At 36.4% G+C, this 22,798-nt stretch overlaps 1 protein-coding gene and 1 pseudogene across 2 annotated transcripts in view; both read right to left on the bottom strand.

Annotated features, from left to right (window-relative positions):
- Positions 1–466: 466 nt before the first annotated feature.
- Positions 467–850, bottom strand: LOC145670216 (protein GVQW3 pseudogene; annotated as a pseudogene).
- A 4,181-nt stretch (positions 851–5,031) lies between these two features.
- Positions 5,032–22,798, bottom strand: part of LOC145670535 (TNF receptor-associated factor 3-like) — a 57,948-nt gene continuing 40,181 nt past the window's right edge. For both annotated transcript variants that reach the window (XM_081739326.1, XM_081739325.1), the window contains one exon: positions 5,032–10,734. In XM_081739326.1, coding sequence (XP_081595452.1) covers positions 9,588–10,721 — 1,134 coding nt within the window. In that variant the 5' untranslated portion in view covers positions 10,722–10,734 and the 3' untranslated portion in view covers positions 5,032–9,587. The remainder of the gene's footprint in view (positions 10,735–22,798) is intronic.

The raw sequence follows: 22,798 nt of genomic DNA, 5'->3' as shown, positions 1-22,798 counted from the left end.
AACAAAAGCCACGTGTAATCTGAACGCTCGGAAATTACATTTGAGGTGTTCGAGTAGTAATAACAAACCACTTTGTGATAGCCTGTTCTAGTACATACGAGGGGGGACCCAAAAAAAACGGGAAATTCGTCGTAACTTCTTTATTTCTCAATATTTTTACACCAAATTTTCATCACTTTCAAAGTATTGTCCATGGACCGCAACGCATTTCTGCAAACGATCCTTCCATTGTTCAAAACAGTTTTGAAAATCACTTATCGGGATCTTCTTTATGACCTCCAGCGATTTTTGTTTTACCTCCTCCACAGTGGCAAAACCTCCTCCACTGGCTTGATTGCTGCTTTGATTCGGGGTCATTGCCATAGCACCACGATTCATTATCAGTAATCACCTTGGCAAAAAAGTCAGGGTCCTCTTTGAGCTGATTTTGAAGTTCAACACATGCCTGAAGTCAAGGCTCCTTTTGCTAGTCTGTGAGAAGGCGAGGGACAAATTTGGCTGCAACCCTTCTCATCTGCAAATCTTCTGATAAAATCCTCTGAATTGAACTCCACGATATTTCAGACATCTCACAGAGTTGATTAATGGTTCGGCGACGGTCTTCACGAACGAGGGCATTGATTTTTTCGACGTTTTCGTCAGTTCTTGCCGTTGAGGGGCGTTCTGAACGGGGTTGGTCTTCAATTGACAGTTCTTCATTTTTAAAACGTGCAAACCACTCGTATACTCTGGTTTTACTTAGGGCAGCATCCCCATAAGCAGTCTTCAGCGTTACAGTAGTTTCCGCGGCCGATTTCCCCAACAGGAAACCAAATTTCACAGCCGCCCGTTGCTCTCGATAATCTGCCATCACGTTTTCGCCAAACTGGAAAAAGTTGTTTACTGAGCGAACCAATGCACTCACAGCGACACAACTTCGCACACTGACGCAGGTGACGTGATCGTAACGGACAACTGGTACAACAATGGGTTCCCCCACTGCAGCACAATTCCCGTTTTTTTTGGGTCCCCCTCGTATATGTAGTTTGTGGTAGTCGACGATTAATTTGACCGTTAAGTCTTCATCCCGGCGAAATTAAAATACCGCTAATATTACAATAATTATGTGATATCTTCAAATAGATAAAAGATAATCGAAATGTGGAACAAGAGCGCCCTAGACAATATTATTTTACATGAGGTACCGTTATCACGACTCACTTATCTGCTTTCGATTTCGAGCCATTTTGAAAATCGGCATTTATTTTCGCGTTTCTGAAGAGCTGAAAACGCTAGGTGACTTGTGATAACGGTACCTCATGGAAAATAATATCGTCTAGGGCGCTCTTGTTCCATATTTCAATTATCTTTTATCTATTTGAAGATATCGCATAATTACTGTAAAATTAGCGGTATTTTAATTTCGCCGGAATGAAGACTCTTAAGCACATTTTCATGAAACCTTTTCTTAAGTTTACCCTTACTATTTAGAACGCTTCATGTTCCCTTGAGTTAGATACTGGCAGTGTCAATAAACACAGCCAAGCAATGTTAATAACTTGTGCTGCTGAGAAAGGCGAATACGCCACAAAGACTCACAAAAAGAACTGTGCCCCATTGAGTTTGTAGAAGCTTAATTTAATAGTATGAAGTTTTAGACGAGATGCTCTTAAGCGACACCTCGACAACTATCAATCCTGCTGCTTACATAAAAAAAAAATATCCTTTGTGAGGAAATGAAATGCATCCGCGGAAAAAGTCTAGAATTGTTTCTGTTTGCATACACAATTGTCTAGAAATCTTCCAATTTACATTAATAAACTGAATGCCACTTGTGCAGTACTTCCGGTCTGGTATTTTAATATGTAATATGGCTAATAGCAGGGGCGGGTATTCGGGGGGCAAGAGGGGGCAATTTCGCCCCCACTTTTTTGAAGTGAACCCGTAATGTATAGTTTCATTTGAAAATGAAAAGTTTTGTATGTATTACTGGTTCATAGAAAAAATGGTACGTATTAGTTATTTGTCTTCCCGTTGAGTTAAGAAAGCTACAAGAATTGCATTTTAATTGCAATTAAAAGCAATTAATATTGCAATTGCGTATTTCTTTAAATATCGTAGGATACAAGTATGCCTGTAGTATTTACTGTCTTTCATTATCTAACCCGGGATGTACTTGAACCCACAAAATAGGGGTGATGTATATATTTTCTGAAAGCTGGGGCCAAGATAAAATCAAAACCGGTTACCAAAATTGGGGAGGTCTCATGCATTCCGCTTAGGGGCAGCACTTTACTCATTTTATTAAAATCTTTAAGCATATTCATAAAGTCCGTTGCAACCCCAAAAAATCTGAAATGATACAGATATGAAAACAGAAAAACGTGTCTTTCATCATTTTAAAAGTACGCGTATCAAAGTAAAATAAATTGTCCCATGGTCCCCCGCAGATCCCAGATGGCGTCCAACTCAAAATTTGTAAATGGAAAGGGGAGGGTCTACTTGCATATGGTATGAAAGTTGGTGTTGAATGAAAGAAGGTAAATCAAGTCTCGACTCTCTACCATAACCCTCTGCAAAATGGCGATGGGTCAAAATGTCAACAAAAGCGTTTTTGAAAGTCTATGATAACTCCTATTAATCTGAAATGGCGGGAGAAGTGTAAAAAAAAAGAAAAAGAAGAAAAAGGAGGAAAGAAAAACCTAGAATGTATCAATACGCTTGTGTTGACATTGTGACTCATTTTGCACAGGCTTATCATCAAGAGTCGAGACTTGCTTCATCTTCTTTCACTTAACATCAGCGTTCATACGATGCTGAACTTGAACCCATTTCAACATTTTGAGTTGGGTCCTGTCTGGGATCTGCGGAGGACCCTGGGACAATTTATTTTACTTTGATACGCGTACTTTTAAAATGATGAAAGACACGCTTTTTTTGTTTTCATATTTCTCTCACCGTTTCAGATTTTTTTGAGGTTGCAATAGACTTTATGGACACGCTTAAAGATTTTAATAATGAATAAAGTGCTGTCCTCAAGCGGAATGCATGAGACCTCCCCAATTTTGGTACCGGTTTTGATCTTACCTTAACCCAATCCATATACATCACCCCTACTTTGTGGGTGCAGGTTCAAGTACATCTCCAGTAAGAGTAATAACATACATTTAATGGCATGTGTGAAATTAAAAATATGTTATTCATTAATCCCCAGTTTCAACATAACTTCTACAAAACAAGCCTCATTATTCATTACTATGATTACTGTTATCCCTTCTATTCGTTTGCTTTGCAAATTCATTAAATAATCTGATCACACAATATTCCAGACAGAAGTTTAAGATGTTAATGAGCAAGCAATCAAATCTCTTCTTACACTTTCGTTATTTATGAGTACCTACTTGCGTTGCTCTTCTCAATTTACTTAATGAAATATGAAATACGATATATGGTATTTTAACTAAAAAAGATAGTATCCTATTCGTTACACAACCTTTCGTCAAACAACTAGGAAAACTAACACTGATATAGAATTATTCAGATCATGCCTTGCCCCCCCCCCCCCACTTTTAACGTCCAATCGCCGCCACTGGCTAATAGTATAGTCGAAGCTTTTGTCTTTGAAAGCACCGGAAAGCACGAAATTACCTACAATTCACATACAGTTTCCTTTATTTCAGTTTCACTCAAAAATTTGAAAATCTTTGGTGAATCACTGATTCTTCAAGAGCATTTTTCTAATTCGAATTTTGGTGGGGACACGGTCGCTCAGTGGCAAAGCGCTTACCCCTGGTTGGTGGGGTTCCTGATTCCATACCCGGGCAAGTAAGTTTGTGGTGGACAACATCGTGTCCGTGAGTTTTCTCGGGATTCTCCCATTTGCTCTCACTTTATTACCAATTATTCCATCATCGTTCACTTGATTTAAACACCTGTCTCCATTACCCTAACGGGGATAATCGTAGGACGTTACAATGAAAAATTTCGAATTTTTTGTAGTGGTGATAGACAATGCAAACCACAACAAAATTAAAAAATATAAATCGCAGAGAAGAACAGAAAATTAAATGCCGTTCTGATTTTTCGTTTCCTATTTCACATTTTCCGATTCACTTAGTTTTTTCTTGAGTGACTTCAACAGGAATTATCGTATATCAGGAGCACCATGTTACAAGGAGGTGTCAGCCTATGCTGAAAGTAAAATAATAAGATTCAACAAACTGATTTCAAGTTCTTTTATATCAGACTTTTAAAAGCATGCTTTATTTTCCATTACAAATTCTTGATATTCTGTACATTTTGATAAAGACTATACGTATACAAAATTAAATTCCATACAAGGGAATAGTATAAACAATATGCAATACATACGGAAATACATTTTCGCTTAACAATATAAACTTTATTACGTTTAAAAGCAAAGATAAACATTGATTCATAGTAAAGTACAAATAAAATACTTCATTATCAAATGTGATTCAAAAGAGAGAACAATCACCCGATAATTCCATCCCACAATGCACATGGAAAGAAAATGTTAGGATATGCCTTATTTGGTGTGGAATACTATGCACTCCAGATTCTATTCTACAAAATGATTAGTTGCTTGTGTCTGAAGGCAATGTGATTAACTATGTAATGTTTAATGCATAATTATTATATTGTGATGGGTAAGAATGCGATGTGAGTGAAGACCTTAATAATCATATATAACGTCGAGTCCAACAATGAACAGAATTTTGTATAGGATTACATTCAATGCTGTTATATTCTTTCAAACATTTGGATTACAATTTCCAATTGACATTACCTTCTTCCTAACAGTTTTATATCCTATCCTATATAAAATAACACAAATAAAATATTTAATTTTATGATTTTATATTTTTAAATGCAATGTTTTCGTAATTCTTAGTGATAATACAAAAAAAATTAAATTATATTTTGCTAGTGATTAGAACACAGTTTCTGATAAATAGTGAAGTGCATACTAACGCATCAAAGAATACAATTTTTTTTTTTTTTTTTTTTTTTTTTTTTTTTAATTTCGTGTTTCTAGAAATAAACCGATTTTTAACAGTTTGTGTTCGAAACACCTCTTTAAGATGAACTACGTAACACTAAACTAACGACTGGTACAGAACTAACGAATTTACATTTTAACATTTGCAGGTACGTACATACTAAAATTGATCCAAGTATTTTCTTACCTTACCTTCTTTCAAAATACTTTAAAAACTACTGACTTTATGCGTAGTTTTTAGTAACAAACAAACTTTATGCGTATTACTATTTTCTTTAAAATGTGATGTTATAGTGAGATCGGAGGTTTTACAATTTTTTAATAGCGATTATTTTGATGGCATCTTCAGTTATGCACAACAGAGACGGAATGCCACCCCATCTTAAAATTATTCATCTGGAGGATGTTTCTGATCAAATAACATCTTCGCAAATGTATTTTCTCGCATATAAAATGCAACATTTTTCTTTATTTTTTATCCAATAAAAGACTCGCTTAAATTAGGGTAGATCTTAGCTTTACATGCATCGCGTCTATTACAGAGATTTAAACCGTGCAATGAGTCAGATTACGACTGACATTGTTAACAAGTGTACCTGTACTGTCATCTTCAGAATTACAACCGACCTGATAATAAATGTAGCGACGGGAGAATGCTCAGAAGTATGGAAATACAATGTGTATGAAGCAAACACTTGACAGTACTTGCGATTTGCCATTACTGACAGAAGTGTTCGTAAGAACGCAAAACCCAACGCACGGAAGTTCACAGGCCCAAAGTTATATATCTACCGGGCCCTATCGCCGAAACAAGCTCCTCAGGTCAAATGTTAATTATGTTTTCGTCTTCACTTTACATCAAGCATCACCTGTTGGTCGGCATGTGCACGAGTTTCAGACCACAATTATTTGAACATTAATGAAATAATAAAATGTCACATATTATTTGACTGTTTTAAATAGGGATGACTACTAAGTTCCGGTTCCAGACCTGGATCAGAAAGCCCCCAAAGACCCATAAAGGAGGCACAAAGTTCATCTTCAAAACACTGCAAAGAGGACCACACGCTTGTGGCCACAACAATTACATTTTTAGCCAGTGGGTGTTTAGCCAAATGAGTTAGGCAGATGAGACAAGCGGCTGCCACCTGGGCGCCTGCCTGTCGCTTCCACCATTTCATTTAGCACACTATTCACAGAGTGCCAGCAGCTTGGGTTTAGCGTAGGGATCGCTACAGACCTGGATCCGAAAACCTGGTTCCGGATCTTGGGAACTGGTTCCAAACCTATCCGAAAAACCGGTTCCGGAACCGAATCCGTTCAGAGCCGGAAACCAGTATTCTACAGGCCAAAATAAAGCGAAAATGTTATGTGTTAGTTTGGCCTTCGAGGCCCCCTTCAGCTCCTACGGGGAATCAAAATTTCACAATGTGGCAACGTCGCAAATAAACTTGGAACCATTAGTATCAATCTACATATACATAACGGAGTCAAATCGATTGCTACACTAATAAGCGATGCTAGTATCGATCTATATCGACTTTAGCTGCCATCTGCAAAGAATCGATGCAACTATTTGACAAATTAATAGATTTACTGTATGGTTCTTCATTTGCGACGTTGCCACATAGTGCAATTCGTGTCTCCAAACAAGGACCCGAAAGGTATACAAATATACATATTTTCTGCTTTATTATGACTTGTAGAATAGTGCTCTGCTGTCCGTGGGTGCCATTGGCGTACTATTGATGGAGTCTGAAAGAATAGCGGACTGAACATTTCTCATTACACACAAACCTACAAAATCAGATTTCTATAAATTGTTTGTGGGGATGTTTCAGCAACTAGGAGCAAGAATTTTGTATGTTTGGTGTGTAAGAGTGTCAGTGTGATTGGTAGAATTGTGGAACTCTGTTGTTTACTCGATATAAAAGGGACAAAACTTCTGGTGAAATTCATAATAACGAAGGGTAAAAGAAATAAACAGGGGACTTTAACGAATTATTTTATGAAAAAATCTCGAATACATACGGAACCAGAACAACAAGTATCCCAGGCTCTTCGAGCTAAAAGTGGCGTTGTTCACCATGAATAAGCTAACCCTGCAAGTGAGACGACCGTGGACTGTCTGTCACCTCCAGCAAAAGTGTCGCAGGAACATCTACTAATCCCGAAGTATGATATTGGCAACTTCATTACTTTTTAAGTATTCTTCCTGATACTGATAAATATAACTGTCCAATTGTTGGGTCCTTCCACATGACTAAACTTCCTCTTCTACAAGAAGGAAAGAAAAAAAGATCGTTTCAGCTCGAATGGTTGTTTCCATGCTTGGTTGGCAAAAAAAAAAAAAAAAACTCTGAACTAGTGCAAGTACTACATAACATTTGGCTCTTATTTCTGTGGGGAAAGGAAGCCATCAGAAGCCTGTCGAGCTTGCAACTGAAGTGCTTTAAAAGTACTGCATTGCTCTCTTTAAGATTTTCACAAACATGAAAACACCGACTGTCATAAAACTGCATCCGAGAAAACAACTTCTGTCAGAAGGTTTAGCGGAGAAAAGAGCATCCAGGAACGCTTGGATTCGTCTGTCAAGATGCACAAAATAAAGATTAGGCAAAAGATGCTGCTAAAAATCAAAACAATGGAATTTTGTGGGCAAAAAGAAATACTACTTCGTGGACATTCACATTATGGATCAATGACAATCGATAAACCAAGGAGTCATGGGAAATTCTGCGATTTTGCATGGATGCAGGTGATGTTGCGTTCACTGAACATTTACAAAGTGCCCCCAAATGAAAGAAACCTGAGTTGGAAAATTCTAAATGAAATTATACAAGAATTTGGGAAACAAATAGAGAAAATAATTTCTCATGAGGTGAATCATGCAAAACACTTCACAGTATTAGCAGACAAGACTTCAAATTTATCTAAACAAAATAATATATGTAAGGAATTGTTCTGTTTTTGAAAGGTTTCTAAATGTCACAGACCATACTGGAGAGGGTCTTGCAAACATTATTTTGAAAACTTTAACAGATTTGGAGATTGATGTAAAGTTGATGAGAGATCAGGGATATGATAACTGTAATACAATGAATGGATCATTTAAGGATGTATAAACAATATATGAAGAAAATTTGTCCAATAGCTGTTTTCATATCTTGTTCCAGTCATACTCCAAATCTTGCCAATGTTCATGCTCGTGATAATCCCAATATTAGAAATGCTATTGTTACAATGAAAAGTGTGTGATTTTACAACTTCTCCAGCAAGGTAACAAATTTTTCCAAGTTATATTATGTCAGAATTCAAAGAAAATCCCACAGAGTAAAGCCATAATGTTCCTGTTGAAAATGTTGAAGAACATTATTTACGTTCGTTATATATTCCATATATTTGTAACAATGCAAATTACTTCATTGTTTGAATGGCAGCAAAGAGAGTTCTTAAAGCTTCAGCAGTTTCTTCCATAATTTGCGCAAGGAAAGTCATTTGCCGATGTAAAACCACTGCTGATATTTTATAAAAGCGAGGTTGGTGTTAAGCAAGTGTTTTGAAGAATGAGTTTGACCGCTGAAAAAATCAGTGGGCCGACACACCAAAACAAATGCTCTCATGTGATGCCATTTCAAGCCTTTCTGAATGTATGGAAGAAAATTTCCTAAATATTCATGTGCTGCTACAGGTTTTTGCTACCCTTCCTGCGAGTTTATGTACTCCTGAACGGTGCTTTAGCTGTTTAAAGAGGGAGGTTGAAGTCTTATCTTCGAACTATAATGGGTAAGGACAGGTTAAATGGTTTGCCCATCTAACAATAAACAGAAACATTACAGTAAGATGAACACTAACATTACATGATATTTTAGATAGGACTTCTAAAGAAGTCAAGGGGGTTAGATATCAAATTGTCAATATGGAAAACGTCTCAAATTGTGAATTACTTGTAGAATATTGTACTGAATAACTTTCGCGATTATCTACTAGGGTATACTTCATTGATTAATAAGAATGTGCTATGTATGAAATTGTTAATTTGTCGAGATTTATGTGCTAAAGGATAATACATTTTTTAACCTTGCTTACATAATCTTGTGAACTTATGTACAAGAACAATAATTGAAATTGATAGCTTATATGTTATTCATAATATTGTAGTTTTTAACTGCATCTTCATAGCTATTAAAATGTTTAATCATAACTAGATCTTGGAAACCACCTACACCTGTAGCATAGGGTTTGAAAATTTCAATTAGTTCACGACTAAATTTAAAGTTACGTCGTTATAAACTGTAAAGTGTATTTTTTGTACATTTTATTGAATAGTTTTGCAAAGTTTGTAATGTATCAATAAACCTAAAATAGATCAATGTATAAATGAATAAATCAAAGCACTGCACCGAAGGAAAAAAACCAGTGTAAACCCCCAAATTAATTTCTTAAGAGTAATAAATGTTAGTAAAGACTGCGTAAGCATATGCAAACATTGTAACTGTAATAGGGATAGTTAATTTCTTGTAATGGGGAGAATTCGAACTTTGTTTTGGCCATATCAAGTGGTGCAGCACGTCATTGCAGACAACTATTCAGTTAGTTTTGGTCGCACCACTACTTCTGACGGTGTGTTTTGACAAGATAACATTCTATAGCCTCTCCATGATACTCTGCTTTCTTGGTTCTTTCTCTCCATTTTTTCTATTTTTAATTGTAAATTACGTACAACGTTTTCTGTCGCAAGCAACCTCTGTGATATTTCCATGGTTTTTCGTTCCGTAAGCTGTCCTTGGCGAGTACTTTCTTCTAACTTAATCTGCATCGTTCTCACTTTTTCTTCTAACATTTGTATGGTAACCTCTTTTACACGGAACTTCTCTGAAATATTTTGTGTAGTTTGTTTTGTAAGCTCCCCATGACGAATATTCTCTTCTAGCATATGTCTACGCAGTTCAACAGGGAAGCCCTTGAACATACATCCAACACATTCATAGCTACATTCTGTAATAAGTTTAACACATTCTTCATCGAGATGTTTATCAGTATTTTCTCTTGGAACAGTTGTACCACAGCCTTTTGAACAGATAACTGGAAATTTCGTGCACTTTGCGTGATGCGCTTCCAATTCCTTCGCCTCTAGTTCCGCATCACAATGTACACAATGCGTTATTCTTTTTGGGCATTCATCCAATAAATGACATTTAGATTCTTTCCGAGGCATCTCTTTTCCGCATTTATTCTCGCAGCAAACAGGAATTAAATCACAAATATTAAAATGATCTTGTAGAATATCTGCGACCACCTCACACCCACAGTATTCACATTGTACAATTCTCTTCTCGCAAAAACTTTCCAGGTGAAGAGTAGAAGAAAATTTCTGAATCTTTACACCACACTGTACACAACGAATTAACGAAAATATGCAACTTTGGGAGTGTAATTCCAATTCTTCTTCAAGCATTTTCTTGTCGCAGTGAGGACATGCCGAATATGTCTTATCACTGCTCTCCTGTCTATGTTCGGACATTCCACTAGCCTGTAACTTTATAGGATATTTAGCAGACTCTGTAGAACAGAGTTCAGGTTCATATTTTTCAACTGTACACATATCATTATCAGGAGTTACTTCGGCAATGGATACACAATTTAATTGATGAGCTTCTAATTCTCCATCGATGTATGTCTGGCAAATCAGGCAAAATTTACTTGTTGGCATTGTCATTCATCTACGTACACTGAAAGGATAAGAAGTTGCTTTTTAGTTTCAAGTACAGTGAAATGTATATTGGTCATTATTGTTCACTACTGAAAATCGCCAACTTACAAGAAGCGACATACAGGTAGTGGAACTGAAACTGAAACATCTGCACAAATAACATAGGATGTTCAAGGGGCTCCCCAGTCATCTGGTAGTTTATATCGTACTTTTGGGCAATGAGTCACATGTACAGCTCACAGATGACGAGAAGAACCCTAAAACAGCGGAAGCGGGGAAAGGTCAACCACACGGTCAAGTTTATTTTCGGTTTTTCAGGTGTGGTCTATACTTAGATATCGTCTGCTACTCCGGGTAGTTATCTGTGTGCTATTCCGTGGTGTCATTTGAAACCCCCGTGCGAAAAGTGGGCGAGCCCATACCTACGTCACACTACTTCTGCTAGAGTTCTTCTCGTCATCTGTGAGCTGTACAGGCCCTTGATAGTCATTCCAGCAGAAAAAGTTTGATCAGTGAAAGTCAAATTGTCTGTGTAGAGCGGCATAATGGAAGAATGACTTTAAAAGAGGGCAGATCGTAGGGGCGCGTCTAGCAGGGGCATCTTGTGTCCAAAACTGCAACACTTTGTAACATCTCATGAGCTACAGTATCCAGGGTGATGTGTGCATATGAACAGCAAAGACGGACCACATACACGAGGAGCAACTGCAGGGGAAAACGGAAGTTATCTGAAAGGGACGTCAGAACATTTACTAATATTGTAACAAGAAAACGGAAAATAACCGCATCGGTAATCACCGTAGAAGTGAATCGACACCTCACAGAACCTGAGTACATGAAAATAATCTGTCGATACTTGCATACATGGCATGATCCATGGCAGGATTGTTACAGAGGTTGTTCAGTCTACATTTGGCCAATTTCGACTTACCTAAAAATTTAGAAGAATCCATGGCGCCAGGCCCGTAAGTGCTCGATGTGTTTCCCTTGGTTTCTAACAATAGCTCGACAGCGTAATTTCCACTGTAATAGCCTTCTCTGAAGAACAGGGAGGGGAATATTGTCCCATTCCCTTTGCACAGCTTTCCGAAGTCCTTCCACAGTTGTCACACGCCGTTCTCCCAAAGCCCGTTTCAGCAATCCAAATCCACAATAGTCTATAGAACTTGCATCTGGAGATTTAACAGGTACCTCATTGAAAGGTATCACCTGTAGGTAGAATGCGAGGGACGATCGTGAGGTATGTGATAAGGCCTTGTCCATGTGAATGCGCACAGATTGGCGTCATTTCCGTACATTGTTGGTATCTCATGCTCGTAGATCGGCCGCATGATCTGCTCCTGAAAATACTGCGAATTTACTTTGCAGTCCTTCGCCACCCACGAATCTTCTGTTTACCTCAGAACTAGTAGCCAGTAACGACCATGAACCCTTTTGGGAAAGATTCTTTACAGACACGGACCCACCTTCTGAAGTTCTTGGCGCCTTTCTCTCGGTACATGATGGCTCTCGGTTTGCCGCAGTCGGAAAGGTAAATCCATGCTTCATCGAGCGTTACGACGTACATCCAGCTTTGTTTAGCCAGATGCCGTTCGTACAGCTTCCGGGCGTTACACTTTCGTTCCTTTTGGTGGGCATCCGTGAGAAGATGGCCGCGAGTTTCATGACTTTTTCCAGCTTGAGTTGATGGTGTAACGTCCGGCTCACAGTCTCCAAAGAGACGTCAAGACGTTTAGCTATACTCCTTTGTGTTGGCGTATTTTCTTGCATTGCCATTTTGCGAAGTTTGCTCTGCATGGTGGAGGTGCCCTTGGTGCATTCCCGCTTCCTAGGCAACTTCGTTGGTGATCCAAATGGTGGAGCTTCGTTGCCCTTGTACTTTTTAATAACATTTTTTATTCCACTTAAACTGATGTTGCAACCATTCTTCCTGCACTGTTTTTTAATGACAGAAACACTAAAATGGGCGTCATAAAAAACCGCAACATAGCCTTCCCAAAACCGGTTTAGTTTGGGCGGCATTTTGGTCAGAGCGGAAACCCCCACACTTGGAAACAAATTTAACACAACACTGACAACAACGGTCCTGTTTTGTGCGTTATTGTCGTCCATTCTGCCCGGGAGTGGGAAGGAACGAAATCGGCCAAACGTAGGCTGAACAACCTCTGTATACCGAAGCCTTTCATCAGTTGCATAAATACCGCAAAGCGTGTTCAGTAGTGCCAGAACCTGGACTTGGATGACTTAAAACGTGTCATATTCTCGGATGAGTTCAGCTACACTGTTTTCCGAACAGGGAGTGTTTGTTCTCTTATAGAAGCCCCTCTGATACCCAGACTGCTTGGTACCCACACTCAAACATGGAGGCGGTTCCGTGATAGCTTCGAGTGCAATATCGTAGCAGGCTTTGGGCTCAATAATTGTTCTAGATGATTGTATCACTGCCAAGGACTATAGGACCATATCCTATGGTTCGAAAACTCTTCCCGGACGGTGTTGCACTGTTCTAGGTTAACTGCTCCATTTACCGTACTAAACTTATGACAGTGCTTCGATAAGCATGACAGTGAAGTTGAACATCTGCCATGACCCACTCAATAGCCAGATCTGAACATTATTGAGCCTGTATAGGGTCTGTTAGAGAATCGAATGAGGAAAGTTTTCCTCCACCACTTGCACGTCCTGAACTTGTCAATCAAGAGAAATCTCTGTAAACGGTGCAGCACCTTTATCAATCCTTCCGAAGTCGTGTTGTGGCCGCCGAAAGGGCCCTAACACCTTATTAAATACAAATTATGGCTTTCTACCAAGTGTTTGAGTTTCAATGTCCACTACCTGTATAATATATAATATAGGACGCATACCATGTGATAATGAGTTTATTTTCAAAATAAATAAACAGAAATGGTTTAAAATTATAGCATATATCTAATGGTTTCCCTGTGTGACTACAAAGAATTATGTAGAGAATGTATAATATTGAAAAAACACACATATATATATATAAAACAAAATAATATCTAAATTTTACTACATCGGGCCTATATAAATTGAACGAAATAATTCATATTATTAAACCGATCTGCCGAGACAAATACATATACATTTGCAACATGATTTATTAGCCTTTGAAATTTTCCAGACAAAAATCGTTTGAAAAATAAAATAAATAAGATTAAAACTTGACTTTTATTTGATACAACTGGAATATATATATGCGTGTAAAAGCACAAGGACAAACTTTAGTGAGTAAATATTTCCTTTTCAGATATAAACATAAATAACACCAAAGAACAATCAATGAAGAATTTGAAAGAATGGGAATCAATGACACAATGAAAAAACTGGGATATAATTAGGTTTATAAAATCGATTCAAATCAAGTGAGTAGAGCACGTAACAAGATTGGAAAACGATTGAATGCCGTACAAAATGATAAAAGAAAGTTGTTTTTTTTTTTTTTTACTTCAACAAAAGAAAAGAAAGACTACAACTACATCACTGAACGGCTTCGAAAGCGATATGAAAAAAAAAAAAAAACATAACAGAAATGCAAAGAGAAGACTGGGTGGATTTAACTTAACTAAGAACACTTATAGATTCCGTTGGAAACTAAGTTTACTTCGAGTGTTTTACAAAGAAACCTACACCAGGAAAAAAATGCACATTAACTCAAGTGAAATTTTGTATCTTACACATATACACAAAAACGTAGTATATCCAAGGACAAACAATAAAGTATAAACATAGGATATTACGACGCAACACCCCAATTTTTTGAGAAATGAATCCTAACACAAAAACATCAAAAAATTATAGACTCATATGGTGTAAAGATACGTCATTTTCGAGCTATAGCCTGTCTACATTGGTTGGAACGGTAAAATATATAGTGTCATAACTCGAGGATCAAATGTCGAATGAAAAACGGGTAAAATTGCATAGTAATTGTTTTGAATCTAGTATCTACTAATGTTTCAGTGGATGTGAAATAGGGAGAGTGACAGGGTTAGCCTCCAACCATAAAAGTAAATTTATGAGGTACGAAACGAACACAAGCATTTTATGCATAATTAATTACTCGAATTAGTTTATGATAGTTTCTCACGATCACTGAGTCGTACACAATTCTGCGTGTTACTTAAGATCTTTTAACCTATCTGCTATGCATTCTGCATTGATTGAATATCCTCTTTCTACATTTGAATTTCAATGACAGAAAATAAATACATATCAACATCCCTTAGATCACTGTACTCTGCAGTATCCAAGTTCTTTAATCAAGTCATCCAAACGCTAACCAGTTCTAGTATACTGACTCGTAATCCTTATAATTTGAACTTGGAAATCCTTTGAACTCCCTCACAACTCTATCCCATTGTCATTTAACAAATTATTTTCACCTAGTTTATGAGGTCTTCTAGAAACGAAATATGATAGATTACAAACTGAAAACTGGTATACACAATTTATATTCACTGTTACATCCATGAAATCTAAGCTTAAAATAAGGTTTGCAGGTAATATGTCGCGTATTTTAATTTCAAATCGGACATTGTTTCACTAATCTTCTTGGCAGCCTCTTCATACTGGCCCGGACGGAGCTGGCAATAACATCTGTTGAATAATCTACTATTATGAAAATTTTTGAGGAAACATGCAATGTTTTGTACATGGAACTGCCTGTAAAAGCCTGTCAGATTTTGACAGGCATTATACAGGCGCCTCTTTCGGCGAAAACATATGTAAAGAAAATATTACAGGCACATTGCCTTCAGATGATATGCATGTCAAAAAAATATTAAATTTCTGTTGGAAATTTTGCACGGAAACACGCGTTGTACAGAGCCTGTACATGAAAATGAGAACATGCAATGTACACGTAGTCACTCACGTACAAGTAAATGGAGGGAATATGTGCATGTATTTTAAAGTACCTTGGATGAATTGTTGATAACATTCACAATACAGTTAGAATGAAAAGTACCAGGAAGGTGCCTATTTATCAACATATAATATACATGTGTGACATTCGCATTACATGTAAATACCATGTATTAGCGTATAGCATGGAAAACGCATCATGTAGAATATGTTATTTTACATTTATCATTTTCGTGTACATGTGAAGAGTGTAACTCCCCTACGGGCAGTGTAAAGGCAATGTACAGGTGAACGGGAACATGCAATAATCATGATTACCAATTAATGTATTAAACAGATGCGTGTGGTAAACAAGGTGGGTTGGAGCTAAACATTCACGTTATAGGCATAGGAGACATGCACTATTCAGGTACAAGTCTCCAGTTCGACATTCGCTATGCAAGGTCCTGACACATGTATAATGCATGGGATTAAAACTGAATACATTGCCTGTATTATCTCCGTGTACATGCGAAGTGTGAACACACCTATATGCAATGTACAGGCAATGTGCAGGTAAACGGAAAATGCAATCATCACGATTGCCAATAAATGGGTTAAACTGGTGTATGCCATGAACATGGTTGATTGAAGTGAATCATTAATGTTGCAGGTATAGGAAATATGTAATATTCTGGCACCAAGTCTCCAGTTTGTCATGCACATATGCAAGGTCCTGACACATGTATAGTACTTAATGCGATGTACTTTACATATATATTCCGGTAACACGCCCACTAATTCCCTAACACCTATATTTCACATGTATTTAACATGTCAATTACATTCTTATCAAATGAAAAGCAGCTGTCGTCAGATCCTCATGAGGTAACGTTTATGTCAACTACATGGAATATGCCGGTTACATACATGTCTTTCCATTCTCTACATGTTGTTTACACGCATTTTTCACGTTGCAAGGTTGCAACCCTATCAACATGAAAACTACCTGTTTCCATGAAATGAACATGCAATGATCGTGAAAAAAATCGGTACCTGTCTCATGCGTTTAAAAGTGTTCCATTTTCACGCGCATGTACAGGCGCCTGTAAAAATATGCCTGTTTATGCATGTTTCACAGGCGCCTGTAAACCACCTGTATTTTCTGTCTGGGTAGATTTAGAATTACGACACACGACATATCCGAAAACCTTAAAGAGACAAGCTGAACTGTCGCCGTAAAGGAAAAGAAATCTCACCCTTTATTAACGATGATTAGTCGATTACTCTCGGAAAATAGATTTTTCAACCATCTGAGAAAATTTTGGGATTTGAATTCAAATGACTACTTATTATGAAATCTTCATTAGTTAAGTAAATGTTCCACAAAATGCAAAATTCTGGATTTTCTACAGAATGAAGTAAAGTATTAAGTATCACCTTTCACAGCAAACTAGATCGTTTACAAAAATTAATACGTGTATTTCATATATAAAACAAAACAATCTGATATACTAAACAAAAGACACCTTAAAATACATTATAAAATATTACATACTCGAATTTACATTCATAATATTGAGTCACTTCAATAAACTCACGGCCCTTGGATTTATGATGTTATCAAATTAAGTCACACGTGATATTTAAGCTTACTGATTTTCTAGTTACTATTAACTTTGAGCTACTTCGCACGTGCAATAGTTTGGCAGTACACATTATTTCCCACAAGAAAATTAAAAAGACCGTTTGTACAGAAATTACAGTACAAGATATTTAAAACACAATAATCCTTATAAGTATACAGACTATAAGGGCAGCTTTAAATTATAACGTTGAAGTATCCAGTATCACACATAAATAGCATTATCAAACGTTGCTTTCTATATAGCAGGTACTAAGCACTGAGATGCGACTTGCATAGAACATATTGTAAGTAAATATACATTTATGTGTACTCTCTAAATATAATAAAATAACATAATACCGTTCAAAATATACATTTTAAAAAATCCTCTGTAGACAACAGTAATAATATCCTGTGATAAAAAAAGTTAACTTTGAAGTCATAATATAGTAACAGAATGCAATTTTCTTTGTGATTGTTTATAAATTCCCGGAAAATTCCCACTTTTGGGAATCTTCCCAAAAATTATCTTCCCGGGAAATTACCCTTCACTAAACAAACCTCAATGCCTTGCCAATACTGCTGCAAACACTGCTGAAAGAAAATGCTAACACAGCTTGCGTTATAAGAAACTGGAGCATGGCAAGGTTCCTCTGCTAAGCTTCAGTGGGGAAGAATAAGCACATAGAAAACGAAAAAAAGAGCGGACATGGGAGGATAGGAAAAAGGAAATTAAAATAATAATAATAATAATAATAATAATAATAATAATAATAATAATAATAATAATAATAGGATTAGTGACTATCCCTAAGAAAGAAAAAAACATGCTAAGACACATTCAGTATATTGCTAATATGTAGCAATTTAAATCATCACTGGAACTGTCCTTGGCTTGTACTTGTAATAATTTTATCACCGAAAAATATAGGAAATATAGAACAAGATTAAAATATAGGACAAATATACACAAATTTCCAAAATATAGATGAAAAAAAAAGGAAAATAGGATAGCTGGGAGCCCTGTTTATACGTATTAATGTGACGAAATAAAAATTGGAGAGAGAATAGAATAAAACGTATATCGCTCTTCTTCCATAAAACTTCAAACCATGTCAATAAAACTAGGCGAAATTTGTTTCATGAGAGACATATACGTACATATACATATGCAGAGTAGGGCGTTCTTACAGAAAGTTAGGACTTTATCGTACAGCAAAACATTCACTTCATACACACCAAGTCCAGTAGAATTTAGATCTAATGCCAAGGAGACTTAAGGACTTAAGTTACGGTACATAGGCATTACTAGAAGACAAAACAAAATGTACTGTAATGTAAAATTTTGGTGAGTGCAACTTAATTTTCTAATAGCATGGCTACAAAATTTAAAAAAAAAAAGAAAATCCCAGACTTTTCCTGGTTTTCCAAGACATTAACTGAATTTTTCCTGATATGTAATTAGCCATATACTTTCTCAAATTCATGGGAAAATATGATGACAACGGTGACACATAACTAATATATTTTTCTCTGATCAACTAGAATAATCAATAACATACAAATAAATACAAGGTATTTTATTATGAAATTACACAACACACACACCTAATAAAAATTTCTGCACAAAGCAATGTACTAAATATCTTTTCTCAAACTTTAACTTGTCACTTTCGTCACGTGATGAAAGATTCGTTGCATAAAGGTTGGTGCATGTACATAAAACTAACTGTGATATATTAGTTTCCTAATCAATATTTTGCACATATTTTATTATTTTAATCATCTTAGCTTCACACTTTTTTAGAATGATTTTCTTTTATTTCCCAGTTTCAAGCTTCTTTTTGTTTCTTTTTCTTTCCCACTTGTTGATTTGTTCTTCTGCATTGCATGTATGAGTCATTGATTTGTTTATGGATAGTTTCTGAAAGTCACTGAATCGCAACCTCTTTCCACATTTGAATTTCAATCACAGAAGATAAATACGTTTAATTTTAATGACGTAATTCGCAAGATTGATTACAATTCTGTAGAAAGAGATATACTACAACATGTGAAACAAATACTGTCTCGATTATATTCATTCTTTAGGCAAAGTTAAGCTCAACCGTCGATCTTATTTTTTGGTGAACGAGCGATTCCATCACAAGTTGGCTGTCAACAAGAAGATCCAGCTGGTCCAATGGTTTTTAGTTTGGCCATTCATCCAATAGTTCGCATTTTATTGTTTGAACTAAATATCTTTTAGTGAGATGACGGTAGCTTAGCTGGTTCTCCATAGCCAGTTTACAAAGACATGAAGACTCTAATAGAAGAATAAATTTAAAAAAAAAAAAAAAAAAAAACAACTTGGTCTTGAAGTTAACCCGTCTAAATGCGTTTTTTTTTTTTTTTTTTTTTTTTTTTTTTTTTTTTTTTTTTTTTAAATTTACATCTGGGAACTCAAAGATATTGAATCCCAGTTTCAAGAATTGTTACCTGGGATACGGACGGTGCTTAAAAAGTCTCTCTTGGGATGACCTCTCCTTGAAGATGGTAATGAGGAAAAGTTTGAGGATGATTTAAAATATATTAAAAATAATAGCTCAGCGTCTGAAGACTTTACCTGCGCATATTCTCTTTTTTCTACTTAATTGCCTGGGAATACCGAAACTCATCTATTTTTTACGCACCACTCTCACATGGTCCACGCCTTCCAAGGTACTTCAGTTTGATATTGTTTGGAATATGCACTAAAATCAATCGTCAAGTATTCCTTTGAATTAAAATCAATGGATTCAAGCAAACTTACCAATTCGCTTAGGAGGTTTAAGCGTAAGAAATGTCTCAGACTTAAGCCTTCCAGCTTTCCTGTCTTCATATTTTGGAGTGAAGCTACTTGTCTCCAACATATTAAATATTCCAGTCGACAAAGTGGAACTTCATGAAGAACCTGACGAAGGGATTGACATATGGAATGGTATATACAATAATGAGACTCCCGCTGTGTTGGACTTACAACAGAATTGGGGTAAAATTATATTAACAGTAATAACTGTCAAAGAATTGGTCCCTAAAAACATCTGCTACTGCTCGTTTCAAAGGAAGGAATCTGGAGCATGGCTACACCGTCAAAAAATATTCGAACTTTCTTCGACAACAACACGTTCAAGTCTGTGTCACTCTACGTCTCGGTTTAAATATCTGTCACAGTTTCAAATGTACATGTCAAGAACAGGTTGATGATAGAGAGTTTACACCCACTAACCTGTTCTAAGAGTGGAGGTCGAAATTCTCGTCATAGGGAGCTACATAGCATAATTAAACGAGCTCTTACCACTATTGACATGTGTAGACACATTTGCATCTTATCATTCAGCTTTAACATGTAAAGAGGCAGGTAACGCTGCTGAGAGCCTGTAAGCGAAAACACACGAAATATCCCAAACTAAAACATCTTATGTCATCCCCTTTATTACTGAAACTATGGGAGATTTTTAGGCAGGAAGCCAGGGAATTCCTAAAACCGTGTCAAAATTAAATCTCAAGACGGAAGATCCGAGAAGTGCACAATTTTTATTTGAGCGCATTAGTTTAGTAATTCAGCGGGGAAATGAAGTTAGCTTTTTAAGTTCCTTCCCTTCTAAAATGGAAGACATTTTTTACTTGAACTGGAATTTATGAAAATTCTGCATTGCAAAGTTTGTCAACTACAGTATTTAATTTTTGTCAACTCCGTGGTATTTCTTATGCTGCTTCCAAAGATGTGGAAGATGGATTACTCACTATTCCCAGTTATGAAGTTAACTTGATCTACACAATTTTCTTATTAATTTTTATTTATTCGAGTATTAACTCAACATAAATAGAATACCATATTAGCAACATCTTTTACGTCATCGTACTCGAAAGTATCCATTTTTTTTAGTCTTGTCATTCAAACGTTAACCAGCTCTAGAATACTGACTCATAATTACTTTACCAGGGTGTCTACTGGAATACCAGAAAGTAAATTCATGACTTTTTCATGACTTTTCATGACCTTTTTGTTCAAATTTTCATGACCATGGCGATAAAAATTTACCATTAGTAATAATAAACCCCTACCATCAGTGGTGCATCGGAACTATGCGAGTTGCTAGTCTTAAATATCACTTATTGTGAATCTTAAAGAAAGAATCTAAAATTCTGCCGCCTTGTGCTCGAGCACAGAATAGCACTTACCTAAATACGGGCCTGCTCTTACCAGTGAAACACTCTATACTGTATTTGAAGTTTTAATTCTGAATATAATTATCCATCTAGCAGAAATTTGTCTGAAATTAAGCACTCAGAGAACTGCCCAAAGACAAAACAAATTATAAAAGAAATTCGTTTTAAAAAAAATAGATCATCAAATTTAAAATCTGCAAACTCAAACGAATAATATTATTTGCATAAGTCTAAAGGCCCAAAAATACACAATTTACATTTCTTGGAAGTAAAGAAATAGCAGATCAGAAAGTTGGACAGTAAAAAGTTGTTACTATATTACAGTGACTAGAAGATGAAATGGGGAGCAGCTAGGAAGACAGTAAAGTACCAGTTAGCCAGCACTAACTGGTGGGGAAATTCTCACAATTACTGACCTGATACAACTGTTTCAGTACATGCAGTATGAGGTATAAAAGTATGAAGTAAAAAATATACTTTGAGATTTCAGATTTTCATGACCAGTTGAGTAAATAAAGGACTTTTTCATGGCTTTCATGACCACTAAGCAAAATATGACTTTTTCATGACTTTCATGACCAGTAGACACCCTGTTTACAACTTGAATTTGAAAAAACTTTGAACTTCCTCACAACCAGGGTTTGAAAAAACCCGGGCTTTTTTGAAAAAGCCCAACTCACCTGGGACCATATGGGTTTTTTCGGGTTTAATTGGTTTTTTCGGGTTTAATCGGTTTTTTTCGAAATATTTCAATGTCTGGGGTAAAAGTGTTAAAATATTATTTATATTTCAAGACTGTCGTTGTCACAACTTGGAACAATTTTCTGTTCACTGCTGTTTTGAAACAATGGCCGCCATTTTGATATTTACGTTGGTATGCCGCCAAAATCTATACAGGAAATTTAGAGTGTCTCGTGCTTGTACTCTGAAAATTTTAACTTAAAATGCCGAAAGTTGTACCCTGTAGTGTGTGTGGTAGAGGCAAACAAACAAGTTCAGTTGATTTTGTGTTTAACGACCCTTTCAGCAGCGAGGCTATATTAGATGGGACCTACTGATTAACGCGGAATCCGAACCACATGAGCTCCCTCCAGGAAGCAAACCCGGGTCCCACGCTAACCGCATAGCCATGAAGGAGCTCGGTAGACAAACGAACAAATGTAGATCAAATCATCCAGAAGCCTGACTGACGTTCGCCAAAAATGAATACCGAAAGGGGTCTATTAATTTAAAACACAGATACAATTCATGTTGTATGAAATAAATAAATGTTTTAAAATGTCTTATATGAAATTAACATCTTCCAGGGTAAATAAACCTGCCATATTTTCTCTATGAGAATACGGGGCACCTCAGAACCTTCCTTCCTCAACTTTCCAACACAATGCAATGAACTGTACTC

The sequence above is a fragment of the Thermobia domestica genome, chromosome 14, assembly GCF_964235325.1.
Source record: "Thermobia domestica chromosome 14, izTheDome1.hap1.1, whole genome shotgun sequence".
NCBI lineage: Eukaryota > Metazoa > Arthropoda > Insecta > Zygentoma > Lepismatidae > Thermobia > Thermobia domestica.
The sequence above is the reverse complement of the archived record's forward strand: the minus strand, read 5'-3'. Positions and strand labels throughout refer to the sequence as shown.